A 19,744-nucleotide genomic window follows, 5' to 3' on the forward strand; every position below is an offset into this window, starting at 1 on the left:
GCTTTCTCCAATGATTTCGGATCAACATTGGCAATAAAAGTGTAGTTCCAGCCTAACTCTCCATGTCGCTTTGGTTGCCGTTTTTAATTAGGAAGCTAACAAGCGAATTAATTGACCGACTGATTAATTAACTGACCAAGGATAAAACCCAAACTAATCGATTAATCGAAAAGACAAGCTTCAGATTAATTAATTAATTCATTCATTCATTTTCTACCGCTTTTTCCTCACGAGGGTCGCGGGGTTGCTGGAGCCTATCTCAGCTGTCTTTGGGCGAGAGGCGGTATACACCCTGGACTGGTCGCCAGCCAATCACAGGGCACATATAGACAAACAACCATTCACACTCACATTCATACCTATGGACAATTTGGAGTCGCTAATTAACCTAGCATGTTTTTGGAATGTGGGAGGAAACCGGAGTACCCGGAGAGAACATGCAAACTCCACACAGAGATGGCCGAGGGTGGAATTGAACCCTGGTCTCCTAGCTGCGAGGTCTGCGCGCTAACCACTAGACCACCGTGCCGCCCCAGATTAATTCATAATTTAAAAAATAGTTGCAGCACTATTCTATTGCTTTCTTTGGTTTTGTGCCTTGAGAAGACAGTACTGAAAGGGAAATGGGCGGTGGCTGTGTGAAAGGGGACACGTTGGTGATGAAAATGGTCATGCCTTTCTGCTGGTTTCTGTATAAAAGGCACAGTGCCAGATATTCAACCGGAGCTGTTGTGTGATAGAAGCGTATAATTCCGTAAGGTTTACACGCTTCAAAATGAATCCTGCACCTTTTTTATCCCGATTCCTCACTGAAAACAAAATGGCTCCTTCTGTTTCTTGTGCTACTGTTTACCGTTTTTACTTCGCTACATTGAAGTAACAAAGCTAATGGTGGTCTTTTTTTTTTTTTTTTTTTTTTTGCACATTACTGGATGTTATTTGTTTTGAAACATGTCCCAGATACTTACTATACCAAAAGCCGCCCCCCTTTTTGCCCCAACCCTTTCCAGTATTCTGCCTGAAGTGGTTCAAAATGGGTAGTTTAGGGCGCCTCCTGGATTGGACCTGCAGTTATTAAACCCGCTTGGATGATAGCTCGTCATCCCACTTGCAGTATGGCTCTTTGTCTCGTTTGATGCCTGTTCTGTTTTTTTTTTTTTTTAAATGTGTGTATTCTCTGCACTTTAGCGCTGCGTGGGCGAGGCGCAGGGAAGCGATGGCTTGTGGAACAGATTGCAGTCCAGGCTGCGTGAGGAATGGTTGAATTTGAGTGGATGTTATTTTGTTTTGGTTTTTTTTTTATATATAGGCAAGGAAAGGAGGAGAATGCCAGGTTGAGGCGGGTGATGTGGAAGGGGGACCATAGCAAAACAAGACTTTTCTTTGAATATGTGCAAAAATCCAAAAAAGAAATGTACTTTGGAAGGGGTAGGGGGACAGTTTTCCGGTTTTCCTCCCGCTTCGCCGACCACACACTTTGCCCTTCCATGATTTTATCCGCAATACTTTTTTTTTTTTTTTTTTTTTTAAATCTGCATCATGTTTATTGAAATTGCCGGATGATGCTCCTCCTTTCTTTGCTTTCATAGAATGCACTTTCTACTAAAATTCTTGGCTATAGTTGCGAAAAAATAACATTGTATATTCTAAGATTCTAAGATGTTTTAAAGCAAAAAAAAAACAAAAGAAACAGATAAATCATTATTATACTTCCCCTTCCTCCCACTTTGTATTTCTAACCACTTAATGTAGCATTAATGTGTATTTTATTATTATAATTATTATTGTATCTGGTACAAAATGTGCAGCTTTATAAGGTTTGTCTTTTTTTTTTTGTATGTTCTCTGGAGATTTGAGAAGTGAAACAAAGTTGGGCCTTTTTTTTTTTTTTTTTTTTTTGATAATGTACATTTAACTGACTGCTAACTTTAAGTAAAAACAAGTAGCCACGAGTTTCTGTGCTTGACTTGATCTGGATCTTTTGGATGCTGACGGCGGCCCCGCCGTCAGAAAGGGAATTGGGCCACGGGGGCCTTCAACTACGGTAACCTTCACAACAGCTCTTATCTCAAACCCGTGGCTATTTTCACCGTTTTTTTTTAGGGTCGAAGGGTCTGTGGTTGCCATGCTTTCTAACCGCACGTGAGGTCCAAAGTTTTTATCTGCAGAAGGTTTTTTTGTTTATTTGGTTTTTTTTTGCCCCCCCCCCCTCCTGATAGCCGATAAGACGTAGCGTGTACAGTATTGTGTTTCCAATCAGAGGCCTTGAGCAACTCCAACCTTGGACTGAACTTCTCCAACTAGGTCAGATATGACTTTATTTATTTATAAAAGCATTATAAAATGTAAATTTATTTACATTTATTTTTACCAGCTTAGATGTCACTTAGTATGTCAGTATTGTCACTATAATGTGCGGTGAGACGCACAAGCACCAGACTCGATCGCCGGAACAACAGGCTTTTATTGCAGGTTTAAATTATCTCACAACACGAGGCTGTACCCCGCGCCATCGTAAGACAACCCTGAACCCCAACATCACTTCCTGGTCCCCTATAGCACCGGTATACAATTGCAATAACACACACCCGTATGAGTACTGTAGTACTAGTACTTTAAATAGCATATTTTGTTATTGTGTCGACTATTTTGGAGTGTAAAGGTGTACATAGGGGTGTTATTTCATGTCTAGAGGGCTCTAATAATGTTAAACTGTATTTAGGCCATTAATAGTTTTCCGATAAATGAGGTATTACAGTACTGCGTAGGTCTCAAATTGTATGCGGCGTTACTCGGGTGTTGTGGGTGGGCTCCAAATACATGCTAATAGTTATCAGCAAATAGTAATAGTTCCTTTTGACCCAACCAAACATGGCGGCACCCTTATTTTTCCCCCATCAGTAACCCAACCCGATGCCCCTGCCGTTGACTGACAAGCCGTACTTTCCCAGAAGAAGTTCCACAGTGCAGGTAACTATGATGGCATTTCCCGCGTGACCTGATGATGGAACACCTTCACAAACGTGTGTTCTCTCGCTGTAGGTGAGTCCCAAGTGCGCCCATGGGGGGGTTTTGGAGAGGCGTGATTCAGCGGCGGTGAGTGGGCGCTCGTCTACAAAAACAGAGGAGATAATAACACGCTGTCGAAACATCTCCCTGTAGGCTGTGGATACAGTCACCGAGCCAGCTGTGAGCTGTTAGGCATGGAGGTGAGGAGGAGGAGGAGGAGGTGGAGGAGGAGGGCATGCGTGGTAAGAGGAAGATAAGAGAAAGAGAAGAATAGGTGGAGGCGTTTTTTTTTTTTCATGCTGGCTTTTTGAAGTGGGGGTCTTGCCAATCAAGCTGCGTGTGCACCAGAAATAAGCGAGGGTGGAAGCATCGCAGGAAGGATGATCATGAACTTTTGAAGACGCTTCCTGTGGAGGTGAAAGGAAGTAGCGTGAAGGCACACTGGCCCACATTAACACGGAACGCTGGCACAAAAAGCTCTTCTCAGGAGGCAAAGATAGTTTGTAGTATGGGCGTTGATTTAATTTCTGGTTTGATGGCACTATCTGCAGGAGAAAGCGCCGCAGTTATGAATCCAACAGAAGGCGTTGAACTGCACATCTTGTAAACACAATACTGTACAGCACAGTATTTTTACACACCATTTGTATATTTATTGTACTGTATTAACTGTGTACACTGTCATAACCCAATTTCCGTATACACCAGTATTCCAATCTAATCTAGTTAATACACAACCTGAGACAGTATATTGTGTATACTCTGTAGTGTTTATTATTGCTGGTATACGCTTTCGCCTGATTGGGTTTTATTCCCGGCCTGAGTTTAACCTGAAAGTGTGGGGGGGGGGGGGGGGGGCAGTCCATGGTATATTCTAGTCTATCTGAGCTATTGTAGTTTAAAATCTGTGTGTACGACAACCCAATGTGTACCATCGAGTCGCTGTTGTTATATCCTGTATGGGGTGTATACTCAGCTGGTCTGGTATATACCATTTATATTCCCATCTATAGTCAGTTATTATTGTTTTTTTTTATGATGACGAGGTATATTCTGAGCTAGTCCAGTTTATACCTATAGGGTCTTTTTTTTGTTCTTTTTTATTATTATATACCATTTATAGTCGGTGATTATTATACCTAAAGGCAGTGGTGTCACTAGGCCTATTTTAGGGGGCTAAAATGTTCTTAAGCCCTCCTAAATAATTTGATTTTTTTATTGATTTTTTTTTTACAAAAAAATCTCTGACAAATTTTATATAAAAGGACAAGAATAGAAGTTAAAAAAATATTCACTAATTGTCACTAATGTTATTAATTTATTATTATAGTAGTAATAATCAGAAGAAGTAATAATATAAGTAATAATAATAGGCTAATTAATAATATAATAATGATATAATTTTATATTATATTATATATATTTTTTTAATTTTATTATTTTATTTTTTGGATTTCCTAATGGGGGTCCAGGGCCCCCCAACCCGGTCCTCAGAACCTAGTGACACTCTGCCTAAAGGTACTGTATATTCCCCATAATACTATTATAATACTCTATATTGTGTTTATGTGCTATACCACTGTCGTGTTTGTCCTAATTGATTTATTCTGGGTTTGTTATGTTACTATGCTTGGGTACATTAGCTAGTACACCAAGTTTAGCTCATTTTAGGCTTGGCCTGTTTATATTGTGGGCTGACTAGACCGCGTTTTACCCCAGGGTACAGGTCTGACCAGTTTCTAATGTGGTATTGACAGAAAGGGTATGAGGAAGTGCGGTCTTTCTGTATTATGTATGTATTATGTTGTATTTGAGTCGTGAGCGCGCGCAGCCGCAGAAGCAGCTCTGTCATTAACTGGGCGGACTCGGCGCGCTCACGAGGCGGCGGCGGCGGCGGTGCGTTCGCTTGTCGCATAAAAAGCCGAGCAACACCGTCTTTCCTTTCAGTGCGACTGGACCGAACCATCAAACGACGATCCCGACCAGCAGAGGTGACGCAAGTATGTGTTTAATGTTACTTTTCTGTACAAATATCTCATAAATCAGCTGTTTTTTTTCTGTTGATGTTTTTATAAGAAAGTAGGTCAAATACCTGTGTGACGTTGACGTGTGTTCGGCACGACAGAGCTCTTAATTGTCAATTACAAATAAATTGCTCTTTAATGTCGACACAGTGTAGCCATTGGTTGCTTTAGCGTTTACTCCTTATTTTACAATCATCATGTTTCATCATAAGGGCTTGTATATGACTTATTAAAACTTATTATTGACTGTTCACCTTTCCAAAAAATAACAGACCCTGGCTGGGTGCTCCATGTGATCCACTTCCACGCACCAACACACCAAAAAGGTGAGTAAAAAAAAACCACAGACGACTGCATGGTCACTTCATTAAGTACACATGCACCTCCTATCAAATGTGATATTTTTACTAATAATAATAATATCATAATAATAATAATAACTGATAATACTCTGTTTTTGTGTTTTATGCAACCGAAATATTAGAAACACCTCCCATAGTGATACACCATCCCGCTAGTTCGCATGCATGCAGGTGTACCTAATGAAGTGACCCCTCTTTTTTACGGTGGTCTCCAACATGTCGCCCCCGAGCTGCTTGTAGCTCGCCAAATGATGTACATTAACTTTGACTGTTTTTTTTTTTTTTATACGGAAAAACACAAACTGGGGCGGCACGGCGGTCTAGTGGTTAGCGCGCAGACCTCACAGCTAGGAGACCAGGGTTCAATTCCCACCCTCGGCCATCTCTGTGTGGAGTTTGCATGTTCTCCCCGTGCATGCGTGGGTTTTCTCCGGGTAGTCCGGTTTCCTCCCAGATTCCAAAAACATGCTAGGTTAATTAGCGACTCCAAATTGTCCATAGGTATGAATGTGAGTGTGAATGGTTGTTTGTCTATATGTGTCCTGTGATTGGCTGGCCACCAGTACCCCGCCTCTCGCCTGAAGACAGCTGGGATAGGCCCGCGACCCTCGTGAGGAAAAAGCGGTAGAAAATGAATGAATGAATGAAAACACAAACTGCAGATTGCGTTTGATCGAAAAATGGCGGCTTGTCGTCGTTGGTTTTTCAGCATTTAGGCGGGAGATGATGTAATATTTTCAAAAGTTTGTGTCTTCAGAGAACTAGCGTGATGCAGGTTGGAGACCCTTGTTCTGTTATGATGGTACTCAAACTGTTTACGCTAAGTATCGGACGTGTAGGTAGAAACTACTGTGACTACCACTGTGTGGAGCTTGCGTGCCATCAGTGGCACTTGTGCCACAGTTTGAGAATCAGCGCTCTGTTGAAATGATATTCAAATGGGACTTCTCCACATCCCTTCCTCTCCAGAAGACCCCCCACTTCACCTTGGGATGCAGGAGAAGACCACTGCGGCCGCCACCGTGCATCATTAGACAGTCATGGGGGACTCGTTCTTCAACTGCTGTTATTTCCCACCTCACCCCCCAGGTGAGGAGGAGCTCCCCGGGTCCCGAGTGCACAACGACAGCAGGATGGCCTCCCACCCGGGTCACATCTCCCCGAACAAGCGCTTCCTCATCGTCTTCGACTTTGACGAGACCATCGTGGACGAGACCAGCGACGACATGGTGGTGCAGACCGCCCCGAGTCAGCACCTCCCCAGCTGGCTGAAGGACACCTACCAGCCGGGCCGCTACAACGACTACATGCAGCGTGTCCTGGCCTACCTGGCCGAGCAGGGCGTCACCGAAAGCGACATACGCGGGGTCATGGAGAAGTTGCCCGCCACACCCGGCATGCTCACGCTCTTCCAGTTCCTCCGCAACCGGCCCTCGCACGACTTCGAGGTCATCCTGGTGTCGGACGCCAACACCTTCTTCATCGAGTCGTGGCTGAGACGCGCCGGGGCGCGACCCCTCTTCCATCGTATCTTCAGCAACCCGGCCACCTTCAACAGGGACGGCCGCCTGGTCCTGAAGGGCTTCCACACCCACGAGTGCCAGCGGTGCCCAGAGAACATGTGCAAGCAGGCCATCATCCGGGAGTATGTGAGTCGCCGTACGCAGGAGCGAGGGCGCCCCTACCAAAGGGTCTTCTACGTGGGGGACGGAGCCAACGACTTCTGCCCGGCACTCGCCCTGGGGCCCCGGGACGTGGCCTTCCCGCGGCGAGACTTCCCCATGCACCGCCTCATCACGGAAACCCACGAGTCCATGCCGGGGGAGTTCAAGGCGGTGACGGTGCCCTGGACCACCGCGGAAGATGTGGTGCAGCGGCTGAGGAAGATAGTAACGGAGTAGGGAGGTTCAGTGGCAACTTTGAAGGCAATAATTATATTAAAATGTTTTCAATTAAATTACTTTTCACAAAGTGCACTTTTCCATGTACTAACCTCTGCAATATTCTTCAAAAAGGTGCTTTATCTTGAAATGTACTGTATGTCTTTTTATGTCGGAAGTCTTTTTGTGTTTACTCTGTTGGAGCAAACTATTACCAGCAACAGGAATAAAGCCATCAACTGAATCGTTTGTGTGTGTTTTTATTGATTTATGACACCTCAGCAGATATACTGTTCATTAAATATACTTTAAGTGGACAAACTTTGGTCTGGCAGCTGCATAAAAACACTATTGTTGTTTTAGGCAATTACGATGTACACAGGGCGTTATAACCTGTAAACATGTACATCTGGCGCCATCTGGCGGCCAAATTAATGCTACTGCTTTTTGTACGACGTCCATATCGTGGGCGGTATTTCTAAACGGTGTGTTGCGCATGTGCGGTAACAACTGAGACACTTAAAAGTACACACTTGCAAAAACTATGTCCTAATAGTCATTTCACTAAATGTAAACACGTGCTAAGTCCTCCTTTGTTTTACCAATTTCGATAGAATGTCTTCAAGTGTTCCGGTTTTAGTAAGGAAGTATTATAAGATGCAAAAAATATATATACAAAACGTACAATACATAAAGCTGACTGTATCTTTGGGGTGGAAGCATTTCTGAGTTGCAGTCTACTAAGTGGCCACCACGTGCCGACGGGGGCGACAGTGAGCCAGTTATTTTTAAGCAGTAGAATAAGAGCATACCGGAAGTAGCGGCTCTCGCGCATGGCGGTAGTTGAAAAATATAAAAGGTTGCAACACAATCAAATTACTTCTATATTGTTCGCAAAGGAATACGTTAGTGCTTCGTTATAACAGACTACAGGTGAGTAATTTGTCTATTCTTTGGGCAACAATACAACGCAGTGAGTATACATGTTTTTGAAGTCGCTCTACAATAACGTAACGCGGACGTTGTCCCCTCTTGCCATTCATTCTTTGCCTGTTTAGCTTACTAGCATGCTAATACTTTTAGAAATGTTTGCTTAATAACGCAGCGCAAAATTAAAACGCAGACCCCTCTAATATGCTATATGAATCGAGCTTATTTAAATAGTGAATAGCGTCACTGCCTGTGGCATCGCAACCTTGCAAGCTAAGTTAGCATTAGCTACACTACAGAGTTCAATGGGCTAGTGACGCTAATCGATGTGAGGTCACGAAATAAACCAAGTGTTAAGTATTATGTTACGTGATCAGATTATTCTTATTGGTGAATTATCGACATTTCAGCTCAAAACAGATAGCAAATATGAAAAAAGCCTTTGCGAACTTGTTGACAATGCTGTCTGCTGTTTCATACACAACCTTTTCCTCAGTTCTCTGCGAAATGGAGGCTGATCTGTACGACGAATTTGGGAACTACATCGGTCCAGAGCTGGACTCTGATGACGATGATGAAAATGACCTGGATGCGGAGGACAGAGACGTTGATGAGGTACCACTCCCCATATTTATTTACTAATACTTTATCTGATAATGTCACACACCAATGCAGGTTACTCATTGTATAACTCTCCCCTGACAGGGAGATGAGGATGATGACGACGAGCCGGCTGATGCCGATGAGGACGTCCCTGGCATGGAGGTGGTCCTGCATGAGGACAAGAAATACTACCCAACAGCAGAGGAGGTCTACGGGCCTGAAGTGGAAACTATCGTCCAGGAGGAAGACACGCAACCACTTACAGGTATGTGATGAAGAAAAGCAGCTTTAGCTTAGATACTAAACGTCAACACATGCTAATTTTTCCCCATCAGAGCCCATCATCAAGCCAGTGAGACACAAGCAGTTCACTCTGATGGAGCAAGAGTTACCCGCTACCGTTTACGACATGGAGTGAGTGATCTTTTCATTGCGTTTGTATAATCTTTCCTGCTTGTTGTGTTGCATTAATTAAGTGGTATTTCCCTCCTTGCCAGATTCCTTGCAGACTTGATGGACAGTCCCGAGCTGATCCGTAATGTCACTCTGTGCGGTCACCTCCACCACGGCAAGGTTAGATTTCTTGCCTGCCCACTTCCGTGTGTCTGTGTCCTTTTTCTGGAAGTGCTCCATGGCGTTTTGCCCGAGGAAACATATGCTTCCCAAGATCATCACAGTCTGAGCTCTTAATATTTCTGTCCTTTTTTTAAATGACTTCATAAAATGTTTCAATCCTATTCAGACCTGCTTTGTGGACTGCCTCATCGAGCAGACGCACCCAGAAATTAGGAAAAGGGATGACATAGATGTGAGTGCGCTAGCAAAGCTAATCCAACATCCATTCAGGACTAAAGTGACTGCTCTTTAACATGCATCTTGGCTCTTTCAGCTCCGCTACACCGACATCCTCTTTACCGAACAGGAGGTGAGCAACTTCTTATAAACACCAGCGTTACACATATCAAACAAAATATCTTTAGAATCCGCAATAATTCCTAATATAAAGGGTATAAATAGAAGCATTTGGCTGATTATATCCTGTGTATGCTTCACAGCGGGGGGTTGGCATCAAGAGTACCCCCGTCACAATGGTGCTGCCCGACTCCAGAGGCAAATCCTACCTGTTGAACATCATGGACACGCCAGGTATGCTTCTTCTTTTACGCGCGTGTCCTCATTTTGTGGCGAGACAACAGAAAGCAAACACACTCTTGCATCCTAAAGGTCACGTCAACTTCTCGGATGAGGTCACATCCAGCATCCGCATCTCAGACGGCATCATCCTCTTCATCGACGCGGCGGAAGGAGTATGTTTTTTTTTGTCATCGTGTTCCAACATGATCAAAATAAATGTGCGTTTTATTTGTTTGCAGGTGATGCTGAATACCGAGCGACTCATCAAACACGCCGTCCAGGAGCACATGGCCATCACCATCTGCATCAACAAAGTGGACCGGCTCATCGTGGAGCTCAAACTACCCCCCACGGACGCCTACTACAAACTTCGCCACATCGTGGACGAGGTCAACGGGTTGCTCAGGTAAAATTCCCAGCAGCCCCGTGGAGACAGAGAAGCGACTTCCTGTTCCGAGTGTGTGTTCACTTGTCCCACTTCCTCTCTCAGCACGTACTCCACTGATGAGAACTTGGTGGTTACTCCTCTGCTCGGGAACGTCTGCTTCGCCAGCTCGCAGTACAGCATCTGCTTCACCCTGGGGTCCTTTGCCAAGATCTATGCGGATACGTACGGTGCGACAATACACCCAACGAGCCTGTTTTGTTCTCTCTAAATGCACCCCTCTTAGGAGTGTGTTTTGTTTTTTTTGCAGGTGACATCAACTACACAGAGTTTTCCAAAAGACTCTGGGGGGACATTTATTTTAACCCCAAAACGTGAGCGTTTAAACAATGTTTGACATTAAGATGTTTCTAATGCCACGCCACGCCTTCATTATTTTCTGTGTTCCATTTCATCCCAGACGCAAGTTCACCAAGAAAGCTCCCAACAGTAACTCTCAGCGCAGCTTTGTGGAGTTTGTCCTGGAGCCTCTCTACAAAATCCTCTCACAGGTAGGAATGCACCGAAAAAAGAAAAAAAAACTTGTTTATTTCCCTGGAGTGCCAATCAAGACTGTCTGTTTAGGTGGTTGGAGACGTGGACACGTCCCTCCCCAGAGTCCTGGACGAGTTGGGGGTACACCTGTCCAAAGAGGAACTGAAACTTAACATCAGGCCGCTGCTGAGGCTGGTGTGTAACCGCTTCTTTGGCGAGTTCACCGGTATGCCTCTTTTTAGTTTATTTAGCTTTTTCTTTAGAAAGCAACATTATACAAATTCAGTGTTTGTGTAAAATGGCTCCTTTTTCCGCCCTTTGTAGGCTTTGTGGACATGTGTGTGCAGCACATCCCCTCACCACAGGAAGGCGCTCGGAACAAGATAGAGCACACCTACACCGGAGGTCTGGACTCGGACCTGGGGGAAGCCATGGCTGAGTGTGACCCTGAAGTGAGTGAATCCGCCAACCGCAGTCATTCCACTTGAAAGACTTCCACATCCCAAATTGTCATCCTTATCCCCTCCTCGCCTCCATCAGGGTCCTCTGATGTGCCACACCACAAAGATGTACAGCACCGAGGACGGCGTGCAGTTCCACGCATTTGGCAGGGTGCTGAGCGGGACCATCCAGGCGGGCCAGCCAGTCAAGGTCTTAGGAGAGAACTACACCCTGGAGGATGAGGAGGATTCCCAGGTCTGCACCGTGGGCCGGCTCTGGATATCAGTCGCCAGGTACGCTTTGAGGATTTGGCCTCATTTTTCTGACAGTTAAAGGTCAAGGTGCTGATTTTTGTTAAATCTCATCCCTTCCACCCGTTTTTTTAAGATACCAAATTGAAGTCAATCGAGTTCCTGCTGGGAACTGGGTCCTTATCGAAGGATGTGACCAGCCCATAGTCAAGACTGCCACCATCACGGAGCCCAGAGGGAATGAAGACGTGAGACTGGACTTTCTTCACTTCTATAAAAAAAAAAAAAGCCAGTTTGATGTGTAGTTCACACTTTTACTATGACTCTATTTCTCCAGGCTCAGATTTTCAGACCGTTGAAGTTCAACACGGCGTCCGTGATAAAGATTGCCGTGGAGCCCGTCAACCCGTCAGAGCTGCCCAAAATGTTGGATGGACTCAGGAAGGTCAACAAGAGTTACCCCTCCCTCACCACCAAGGTACATCAACATCAATATCAGTTGCACTGACACTGACATGAATGGTGTTAGAATCTGTGGTAAAACAGATCAATACTGCCATGCCTTTTATTTTGAAGCTTACTTTGCACTGAACAGGAAGTAACTGTGCATGTATGCACTTTTTTAACCTAAAAAGCAGCCTCGGACAGGCGATGAGTAATTTACATTCTTGTCGTTATGATAAGGCATGTGTTCAATGATGGCTAACGTTTGATGCTAAACTTTGCCGAATCGCTATCTTTAGCTGACAACAAACAGTGGTGAGCACCTTACGTACTCAAAGCAGGACGTGATATAATGCCTTCGCCACGTTTGAATGTTGACGCCATCGAGTTGGACGCAAGCGAGTTCCACTGTACTGGTGTGTCATAGGGAACTATAAGCTGACATTGTTTGGTTATCGTGTGGCCTTCAGGTGGAAGAATCAGGAGAACATGTCATCCTGGGCACCGGGGAGCTCTACCTGGACTGTGTCATGCACGACCTGCGCAAGATGTACTCTGAGATTGACATCAAAGTAACTCACTTTTACAGTATACTACGTCTTTTAAGTCCTTTTAGAATGTCGTGTTTTTTTTTTTTTTTGCAACAACGCCTGTTTATGTCCGCAGGTTGCTGACCCTGTTGTGACCTTCTGCGAAACGGTTGTGGAGACGTCGTCCCTCAAGTGTTTTGCTGAGACGCCAAACAAAAAGTGAAAACATAAACATCCCTATTTGTGTCAATTACAAATATAATATAAACACAAAAGTTTGAGAGATAAATATGTTTACTGCAGAGGGGGTAGAATGGTGTCAGTGTGAGTGATTGATTAACGGCCGTGTGATGTGATTGACAGGAATAAGATCACCATGATCGCCGAGCCCTTGGAGAAGGGGCTGGCCGAGGACATCGAGAACGAAGTGGTGCAGATCACGTGGAACAGGTACGACGCAGAATGAAAAGGTCAATTAAGTGGAGGTGTAACGCACCTTCCGTGTTCCACATAACTCCAGACATTTCCGTTGGATAATGGCCGCCGGCGCTTTTGAACGTGACCATATTTCACCGCCTTATTCCTCTTTTATGCATTGGTTTGCAGGCACAATGCGCAGCCGTGTAGGAATGATTTGTTCCTTTTAATTAAAGGCTGCGATTGAAGAATGCGGACTATTGAGTGGTCACATGTTCCTCTGATGGTAAAACCAGCCAATCTTCTTCCTGCTAACTCTTAGGTGCACAGCCACTTTCAACCTTTTTCAAGCTGATAACATTCTGATGAGTTTTAATTCAGCAGAGTGTGTTTTCCGGAATTCAATTTAACATTTAATTAAAATGCTGATTTATGGAACGTTTCCCTTCTGGAATATTTGGACAGAAAATAAAAGATGGTGTGCTGTGTTTGGTGGAAAAGAAGGTGGAGCTTTTTTTTTTTTTTTTTTAAGAGCCTCCTCGCTGTATCGATCTACTCACTTACACTAATTGAAAACGCTCTGAAAGCACGCATGAGACTTCCCGTCCGCGGGCCGCTTATATCCCGTGTATATATTCTATATGTGTGCGTTAGCCCCTTCCAAGCTTCCTTTTTGTGCGACGAGGTCACACGAGTGCAGCAGTGCCAGAAGAGCGACACACTTCACACCCCCATTAGACCAAAGCCCCCGCTCTGCTCTTCCTCTTCCATTAACCCCTCAAGCCCCCCCCCCCATCAACCAATCTCCTTTATGTTACAGCTGACACTTCACGCAAAACACCTTTTCTAACCGCTCTCTCCACCCCAAAGGAAGAAGCTGGGGGAGTTTTTCCAGACAAAGTATGACTGGGATCTGCTGGCTGCCAGGTCCATCTGGGCCTTTGGACCAGACACGACGGGACCCAACATCCTTGTGGACGACACGCTGCCCTCTGAGGTCGGTTAAATGGTTGTACTTTTGAAAATAGGACTTTTTCCAACAAGGTCCACCCACATGCAAGAAACGTGTGTATATATAATATATATAAACTTATAATCAATATATGCAAATATAGCTTAACTTGGGTAAATTAGTGACATATCTACTGAAGTATAATGCCATGTAGAGTCATTTACTCTTTACAATATGCAGATGCAATATATTACAATATCCTGACTTACAGAAACACGGTTAGCAAACCAACTTCAGTGCATTTTAGCGGGAGTAACGCCTCACCTAACAGGAAGTAGCTTGACATTCTCAGGTTTTGGGTCAACATTTGCAGTAAAAGTTGATGGTTGGAATGAATAGATTAGATTCAGCTCCAGAACCCTCCCCTGTCTCTCTTCAATTGCCGTTGTTCACCCGCAACGGAAGCTGAAGGCACAGTTCATTTTGCACGCTACTATGGTGCGTTCAAGGACTGCTGAACAAATGGTTAATGGTTTGATTTATTTTTAACATGCATATAAGTTACATTGGAATACATAATCGTACAATTCACACTGCCACATGTTGAAAAGGAGTAGGAAGAAGCAAAGCTTACTTGATTCAGCAAATGTTTATGTGTTGTTGTTGTTGTTGTTGTTGTTGTTGTTCCCGGCAGGTGGACAAGGCGCTGCTGGGCTCGGTCAAAGACAGCATCGTTCAGGGTTTCCAGTGGGGCACCAGGGAGGGGCCTCTCTGTGACGAACGTAAGGCTCGTCCTCATTCCCGTTGGCGCCCTCTGGTACAATTTCAGCCGCGTCCTGTAGGTGGCAGCAGTCTGGCTCTGAGCGCTAATGCTAACCACGAAGCATCGTTTGTCATTCGTGCCTAATAAAAGGAGACACAAATAGGCGAGCGGGCACATTGTCTGATTTGCGATGATGCGACTTTAAATTGAGCCAGTTTAAAAAGTGAGCAATTCGCTCAATTCCAGATTTAAAATACAATACAGCGCTACACCCTAAGTACACTGTGTACATACATGGCACGGAAGTATTAGCTTCATTTGACCACTTTGCACCCCCGACCCGAGCGTGTAAAAAAGACTCTCTCCTTCCTTCCTCCTTGGCTTCTCCCTGCCCGCCATCTTCCTGTCCTGCCCTCAGCCATCAGGAATGTGAAATTCAAGATCCTGGATGCGGTCATCGCCCAGGAGCCACTGCACCGAGGAGGGGGCCAGGTTATCCCGACCGCCAGGAGGGTGGTGTACTCGGCCTTCCTCATGGTGAGCTCACAGAGACCCCTACACCCCCCCCACCCCCAATCCTATCTGCCATTAAGAAAGGCTCTCTTTAATGTTCCATTACCTTGATTACACTTTGCATTTTTGCTGACCATCATTCTCTTTAATTGCGAGGCGGTGACGTTCCTCTTTTGGCCGTTTTGGCTCGTCGTCTCATCTCATTTTCGACCGCGTGGCCGTCATTGGTCACCTGTGCATGCATTAGCCGCGTGCTTACAAAAGGAAACATATGGTTGCTTGCGTTGCAGGCCACGCCAAGGTTGATGGAGCCGTACTACTTTGTGGAAGTTCAGGCTCCGGCTGACTGTGTGTCCGCTGTCTACACGGTGCTGGCGCGACGGAGGTTTGATTCACGAGAGCAAACATCCACAAAAATCCATGTCTTTATGATTATTATTATTATTAACATTCCGTCGTCTCACAGGGGTCACGTGACTCAGGACGCGCCGATCCCAGGCTCTCCACTCTACACCATCAAGGCTTTCATCCCAGCCATCGACTCCTTCGGCTTCGAGACCGACCTCCGCACTCACACTCAGGGGCAGGCCTTCGCTCTGTCCGTCTTCCATCACTGGCAGGTACGAGTTGAAGTCCACGTCGTCCGCTACAAATACACTATGTCCTCGATATCGGCCACACTTGTCAACCTCGCTTGACTCGAGCAACCGTCATGAAGATATGAAGGCGGTCTCGACACGTCTACCCGCATGGCGAGAAGGTGGTCGATCAACAATCCCTTTTTAGTGCAAAAAAACACAACGGGCTGCTGCTAGCCAAATCTAAAACGACACACACAGCCAGTACTCATGTTGCATTAACAGACAATAGGAGAGTACAGAACTCATTAACACTTCAGTACACTCATTAACTGCCAGGTTGCTGATCCTCTGAGCAACGCTAATAACGACACAGTGCAGTGGTCCTCGTATGTGGACGTTTACAGGAATAAATGTGTAGAAACTGCACATGTGACTTCTTGACATGGTCGTATATGTTTCTTAACATACTATGCAGGAGAACGTAATGTCCTGTGGGTTCATGCTCACCGTCCAATCCCATCCTCCAAATAAAATGCTATACAGCTCAGAAAGCATTAAACACGGAAGTCCCGAGTGTGCGAACTAACACATTATGCACACGTGCTAAACCCGTGCACAGAACGCCATCCTGCTGTGCCCCCCCCCGCCACGTGCGCATGTCCGCCACTCAGCCTAAATCACTGTTGAAGTGCTGCTGTTGAGTCATTAAGATTTAAGTCCGTCTGCGGCTGCCGTGTATGACATGTGTTTGTGCGTGCTCTGCGGCTGTCGGCGAACATTAAGCCCACTCCGGGGGGGGGGGGGTGATGATTCCTGTACGCCGCAGTCCTTCATGTGGAAGGGAAAGCAATCGCTCGGGCTAAAAGCTGTCATGTAGCACCTGAACGATTCAAAGTGCGCGTACGGAACGGAGTCGTTCAGCTGGAAGCAGCGCACACTTGAGTGTGTTTAACTTGTACAAGTACGTGAAAGCCATGATATGGCGGTGAAAGTTGTGCATCACGTGACGACGTCCCGAGGAATGATTTATTCCCTCACGTCCAAGTCACATGGCGCGTCCTTGTCCCGCAAGGATCTTCCTGGCCTCCAGCACGGGTCCCATCATTGCTAGCATGATTACATATTTACTTACTCAGCATCCGTCCTCGCCGGCACCGCCGCCGCGCTTTGACAAAGCGAGACGCTGGCTAGCACATATTGATTCAGCTGTGTGTTTGCACCATTAAACTCGTTTAAGCCAGGACCGGCTTGTGATCGGCATCAACGTACTGTTCCGTCCATCTGTTGATTTGCTCCGTGTCGATGCAATTGTTGTTCACCAGCTGAGGCCAGGAACATTCAAGTTCCCCCTAAAAGACCTAGCGTGTCGTTACATTATCACATGATGATGATGATGATGATGATGATGAGCAAGCTTGTGCGAGGCTCCTTGCGTGGCGTGCCGTCGGTCAGCATGACTCAAATCATTTCACAAGACAACCTGCCAACGCGGCACTGACACCAGCGTTGGTCACCGGCGTCGCTCGCACGTCGCCTCCTCCGTCAACTTGATGGCCGCCGCTCCCCGAGTCTGGAGCTTGCCAACGAATCAGATAATATGAACGGTGGTGGGGGGGGGGAGATGGGGGGTAGTTGGAGAGCCGCCTCCGAAAGGCGTCCACTCAGCGAGAACGTCACGCGTCTTTCACTTTGATGGATTGTTTCTGGGATTTTTACCCCCGCCTGATAGAAATGAAAAGATATCCCGAGTGGACCAGCGGCAGCTCGTGTCGGGCGCTGGAAGTTTGTTGTGGTTTCATTTTGGACCAACTTCTTGGAAATGGTTACATTGGCCATTCGATGGAAAAACAAAACATTGAGCAATGATTGTAAGACTTTGAGCAGCACCCACAGGGGGCGCCACTGTCATGAAAAAAAACTCACTTAAGTTCATTTAGTTGTAGGCTTTTTCCACAAGATGCCCACTGAATAACCCCCCCTCTCGTCTCCTGCAGATCGTCCCCGGCGACCCGTTGGACAAGAGCATCGTGATCAGGCCTCTGGAGCCTCAGCCCGCCCCCCACCTGGCCAGAGAGTTCATGATCAAGACCCGACGGCGCAAGGTGAGCTTAGCTTAGTCGTCACCCCCACCCCCTTTAACACACACACACACACGATAGTGACATCCTGTTTCATGGCAGGGCTTGAGCGAGGACGTGAGCATCAGCAAGTTCTTCGACGACCCCATGTTGCTGGAGCTGGCCAAGCAGGACGTGGTGTTGAACTACCCCATGTGAGTGCAAGGTCCAACACACACAAAAAACCCCCCAAAAACAAGTCCAGTTTTCTTTTGTATCTGCTTTTATTTTCTATATGTACAAAATGATTGCTGGTAGAATACACCAAACCTTTTTTAAGAAAATGTCATCCTGTCTCAACAATAATAAAAAAAGACTCTTTGTAATTGCAATTTGTTTGATTATTCTCTTGCTTTTCACTATAACGTAGGGAGGGGTATCAGCATTGGGTCCCAATAACTGTAATTTAGCTATCTAAAATAGCCGATTTATGAGCCACGTCTGTACCTTAATGTCAGCAAACTGAGCCCACACACACATTCATTATCGTAATATTATTACTTTTAAAAAGTGTCTTTTAAAAAAAATATTTATAAAAAAAATTTAATTTAAAAATTACTGCTGATTTTTCAATTTTGTTCTTCTTATCTTAAATTTTTTTTTTAAATAAAAATTCAAATTTCCCCACTGAGGGACGAAAAAAGGCTTATCTTATCTTGTTAAATTGTATTTTTTTTATACCATAATCAGAAACACTATGTCCGCTCTCAATCTGGTTAAAAATTTTTTTTTTCAAATCTGAATCCGAATTAAACATCAGATAAGACTTCATAGAGATAGGATAGATTAATATTTGCCCATTTGGCTGTTTTTATGTTTATAATGTTGATATTAAATAATCATCAGGAACTTTCACACAGTCTCATGTACAGTGTTAACTTTTTGGCTTTACACTGCGGTGAGCTCGAGGTCATGTGTCTGATTGGCGTGCCGACCGGCGACACTGTGTGGGCCGTGACTGATGGACAGGCTGAGAGATGAGTGGAGGCAGGCGGGGGGGACGGACGGACGGACGGAGGGAGGGGTGGGGGGTGGGGGGGGGATCAAGCCAAACTTTGGCTTGTGTGACTGAAACCAGAGTGACTGACGCAACACAACACAGAGAAGACGCTGAAGACTTGCCATGTTCGTTTAAATATTTATGCTCTTTATGATATGCAAATAAGTTTAATATAAACTTAGACTTCATCTCAAACGTCGTTGGGACCACAGAGAAGAACGCCATCGGGGAGCGGAACTGCCGTCTTTCACGTGGCGAGCAGAGCTATGCTACAAGTGATGATGGATGGACTTGTCTTGACACACTTTCAGAGGACTCTGGTGTCTCAACGCCAAATGCCCCCCACCCGAACGCCCTTCTCGACACCCCACCACTTCCACAGTCCAGCAGGTGATGGAACAGGAAGCATCCAACATGGCTGACCGTTGGCCTCTGGATCAATCCTAGTATTGGCCGTGCCATTTTCCCACATTCCATGGACTTGCAGAAACAACAAAAACTCTGTGGTTTCAGGACACTTGTGTATTCCTGGAATGCCAGGAATACATTGGGAAAAATGAAAAAGTGTAAAGACCCCCTGTGTAAAAATTCTTTGGCCGATTCGTTCAGGAAGTGTTCATTTTCTGACTAATGGATGGAAGATGGATGATGCTAATAATCTATCGTTGCTCTACACGTTTGGGAATTTCTATTGCATTTTGTGTTCTGTTAAATGTCCCGACACCCCCACCATCCCGCTGTGAGGCCCAGCCAACAGGAAAGGTTGACTTCAGCTGACGTGACCTCCATCACTCCTCCAGCGCTCTGGCGTGAGCCGGCACTGTTCCCTGCCCGCAGCCATGAGACGGATGGCAGCCGCTCTTCTTGCCGGTCT

The 19,744-nt window shown here is 45.5% G+C and overlaps 2 protein-coding genes across 3 annotated transcripts; both read left to right on the top strand.

The window, feature by feature from the left end:
• The first annotated feature begins 4,873 nt into the window (after positions 1-4,873).
• On the top strand, positions 4,874-7,511 carry phospho1 (phosphoethanolamine/phosphocholine phosphatase 1). Of its 2 annotated transcripts, none has more exons than XM_078797423.1 (3): positions 4,874-5,009; positions 5,306-5,359; positions 6,365-7,511. In XM_078797423.1, exon 3 carries the CDS (start codon positions 6,436-6,438, stop codon positions 7,294-7,296), a length of 861 nt encoding a protein of 286 aa, XP_078653549.1. In that variant the 5' UTR covers positions 4,874-5,009; positions 5,306-5,359; positions 6,365-6,435; the 3' UTR covers positions 7,297-7,511. The 2 variants fall into 2 exon arrangements, with proteins under 2 accessions (XP_078653549.1, XP_057904145.2); XM_058048162.2 differs by having other exon boundaries at positions 4,896-5,009; positions 6,485-7,511.
• Positions 7,512-8,067: 556 nt separating this feature from the next.
• On the top strand, positions 8,068-18,202 carry eftud2 (elongation factor Tu GTP binding domain containing 2). Its single transcript, XM_058049089.2, has 28 exons — positions 8,068-8,208; positions 8,702-8,820; positions 8,911-9,073; positions 9,144-9,222; positions 9,306-9,381; positions 9,551-9,616; positions 9,698-9,733; positions 9,864-9,954; positions 10,033-10,115; positions 10,182-10,348; positions 10,433-10,557; positions 10,638-10,701; positions 10,788-10,878; positions 10,952-11,087; positions 11,186-11,313; positions 11,402-11,595; positions 11,690-11,801; positions 11,891-12,031; positions 12,468-12,569; positions 12,664-12,746; positions 12,891-12,977; positions 13,815-13,941; positions 14,591-14,678; positions 15,078-15,196; positions 15,463-15,557; positions 15,639-15,792; positions 17,748-17,855; positions 17,934-18,202. Exons 2-28 carry the CDS (start codon positions 8,713-8,715, stop codon positions 18,027-18,029), a joined length of 2,919 nt encoding a protein of 972 aa, XP_057905072.2. The 5' UTR covers positions 8,068-8,208; positions 8,702-8,712; the 3' UTR covers positions 18,030-18,202.
• The last annotated feature ends 1,542 nt before the right edge of the window (positions 18,203-19,744 follow it).

Source organism: Doryrhamphus excisus, linkage group LG16, assembly GCF_037039965.1.
Source record: "Doryrhamphus excisus strain RoL-2023G ecotype Guam linkage group LG16, RoL_Dexc_Guam_v1.1, whole genome shotgun sequence".
NCBI classification, from domain to species: domain Eukaryota; kingdom Metazoa; phylum Chordata; class Actinopteri; order Syngnathiformes; family Syngnathidae; genus Doryrhamphus; species Doryrhamphus excisus.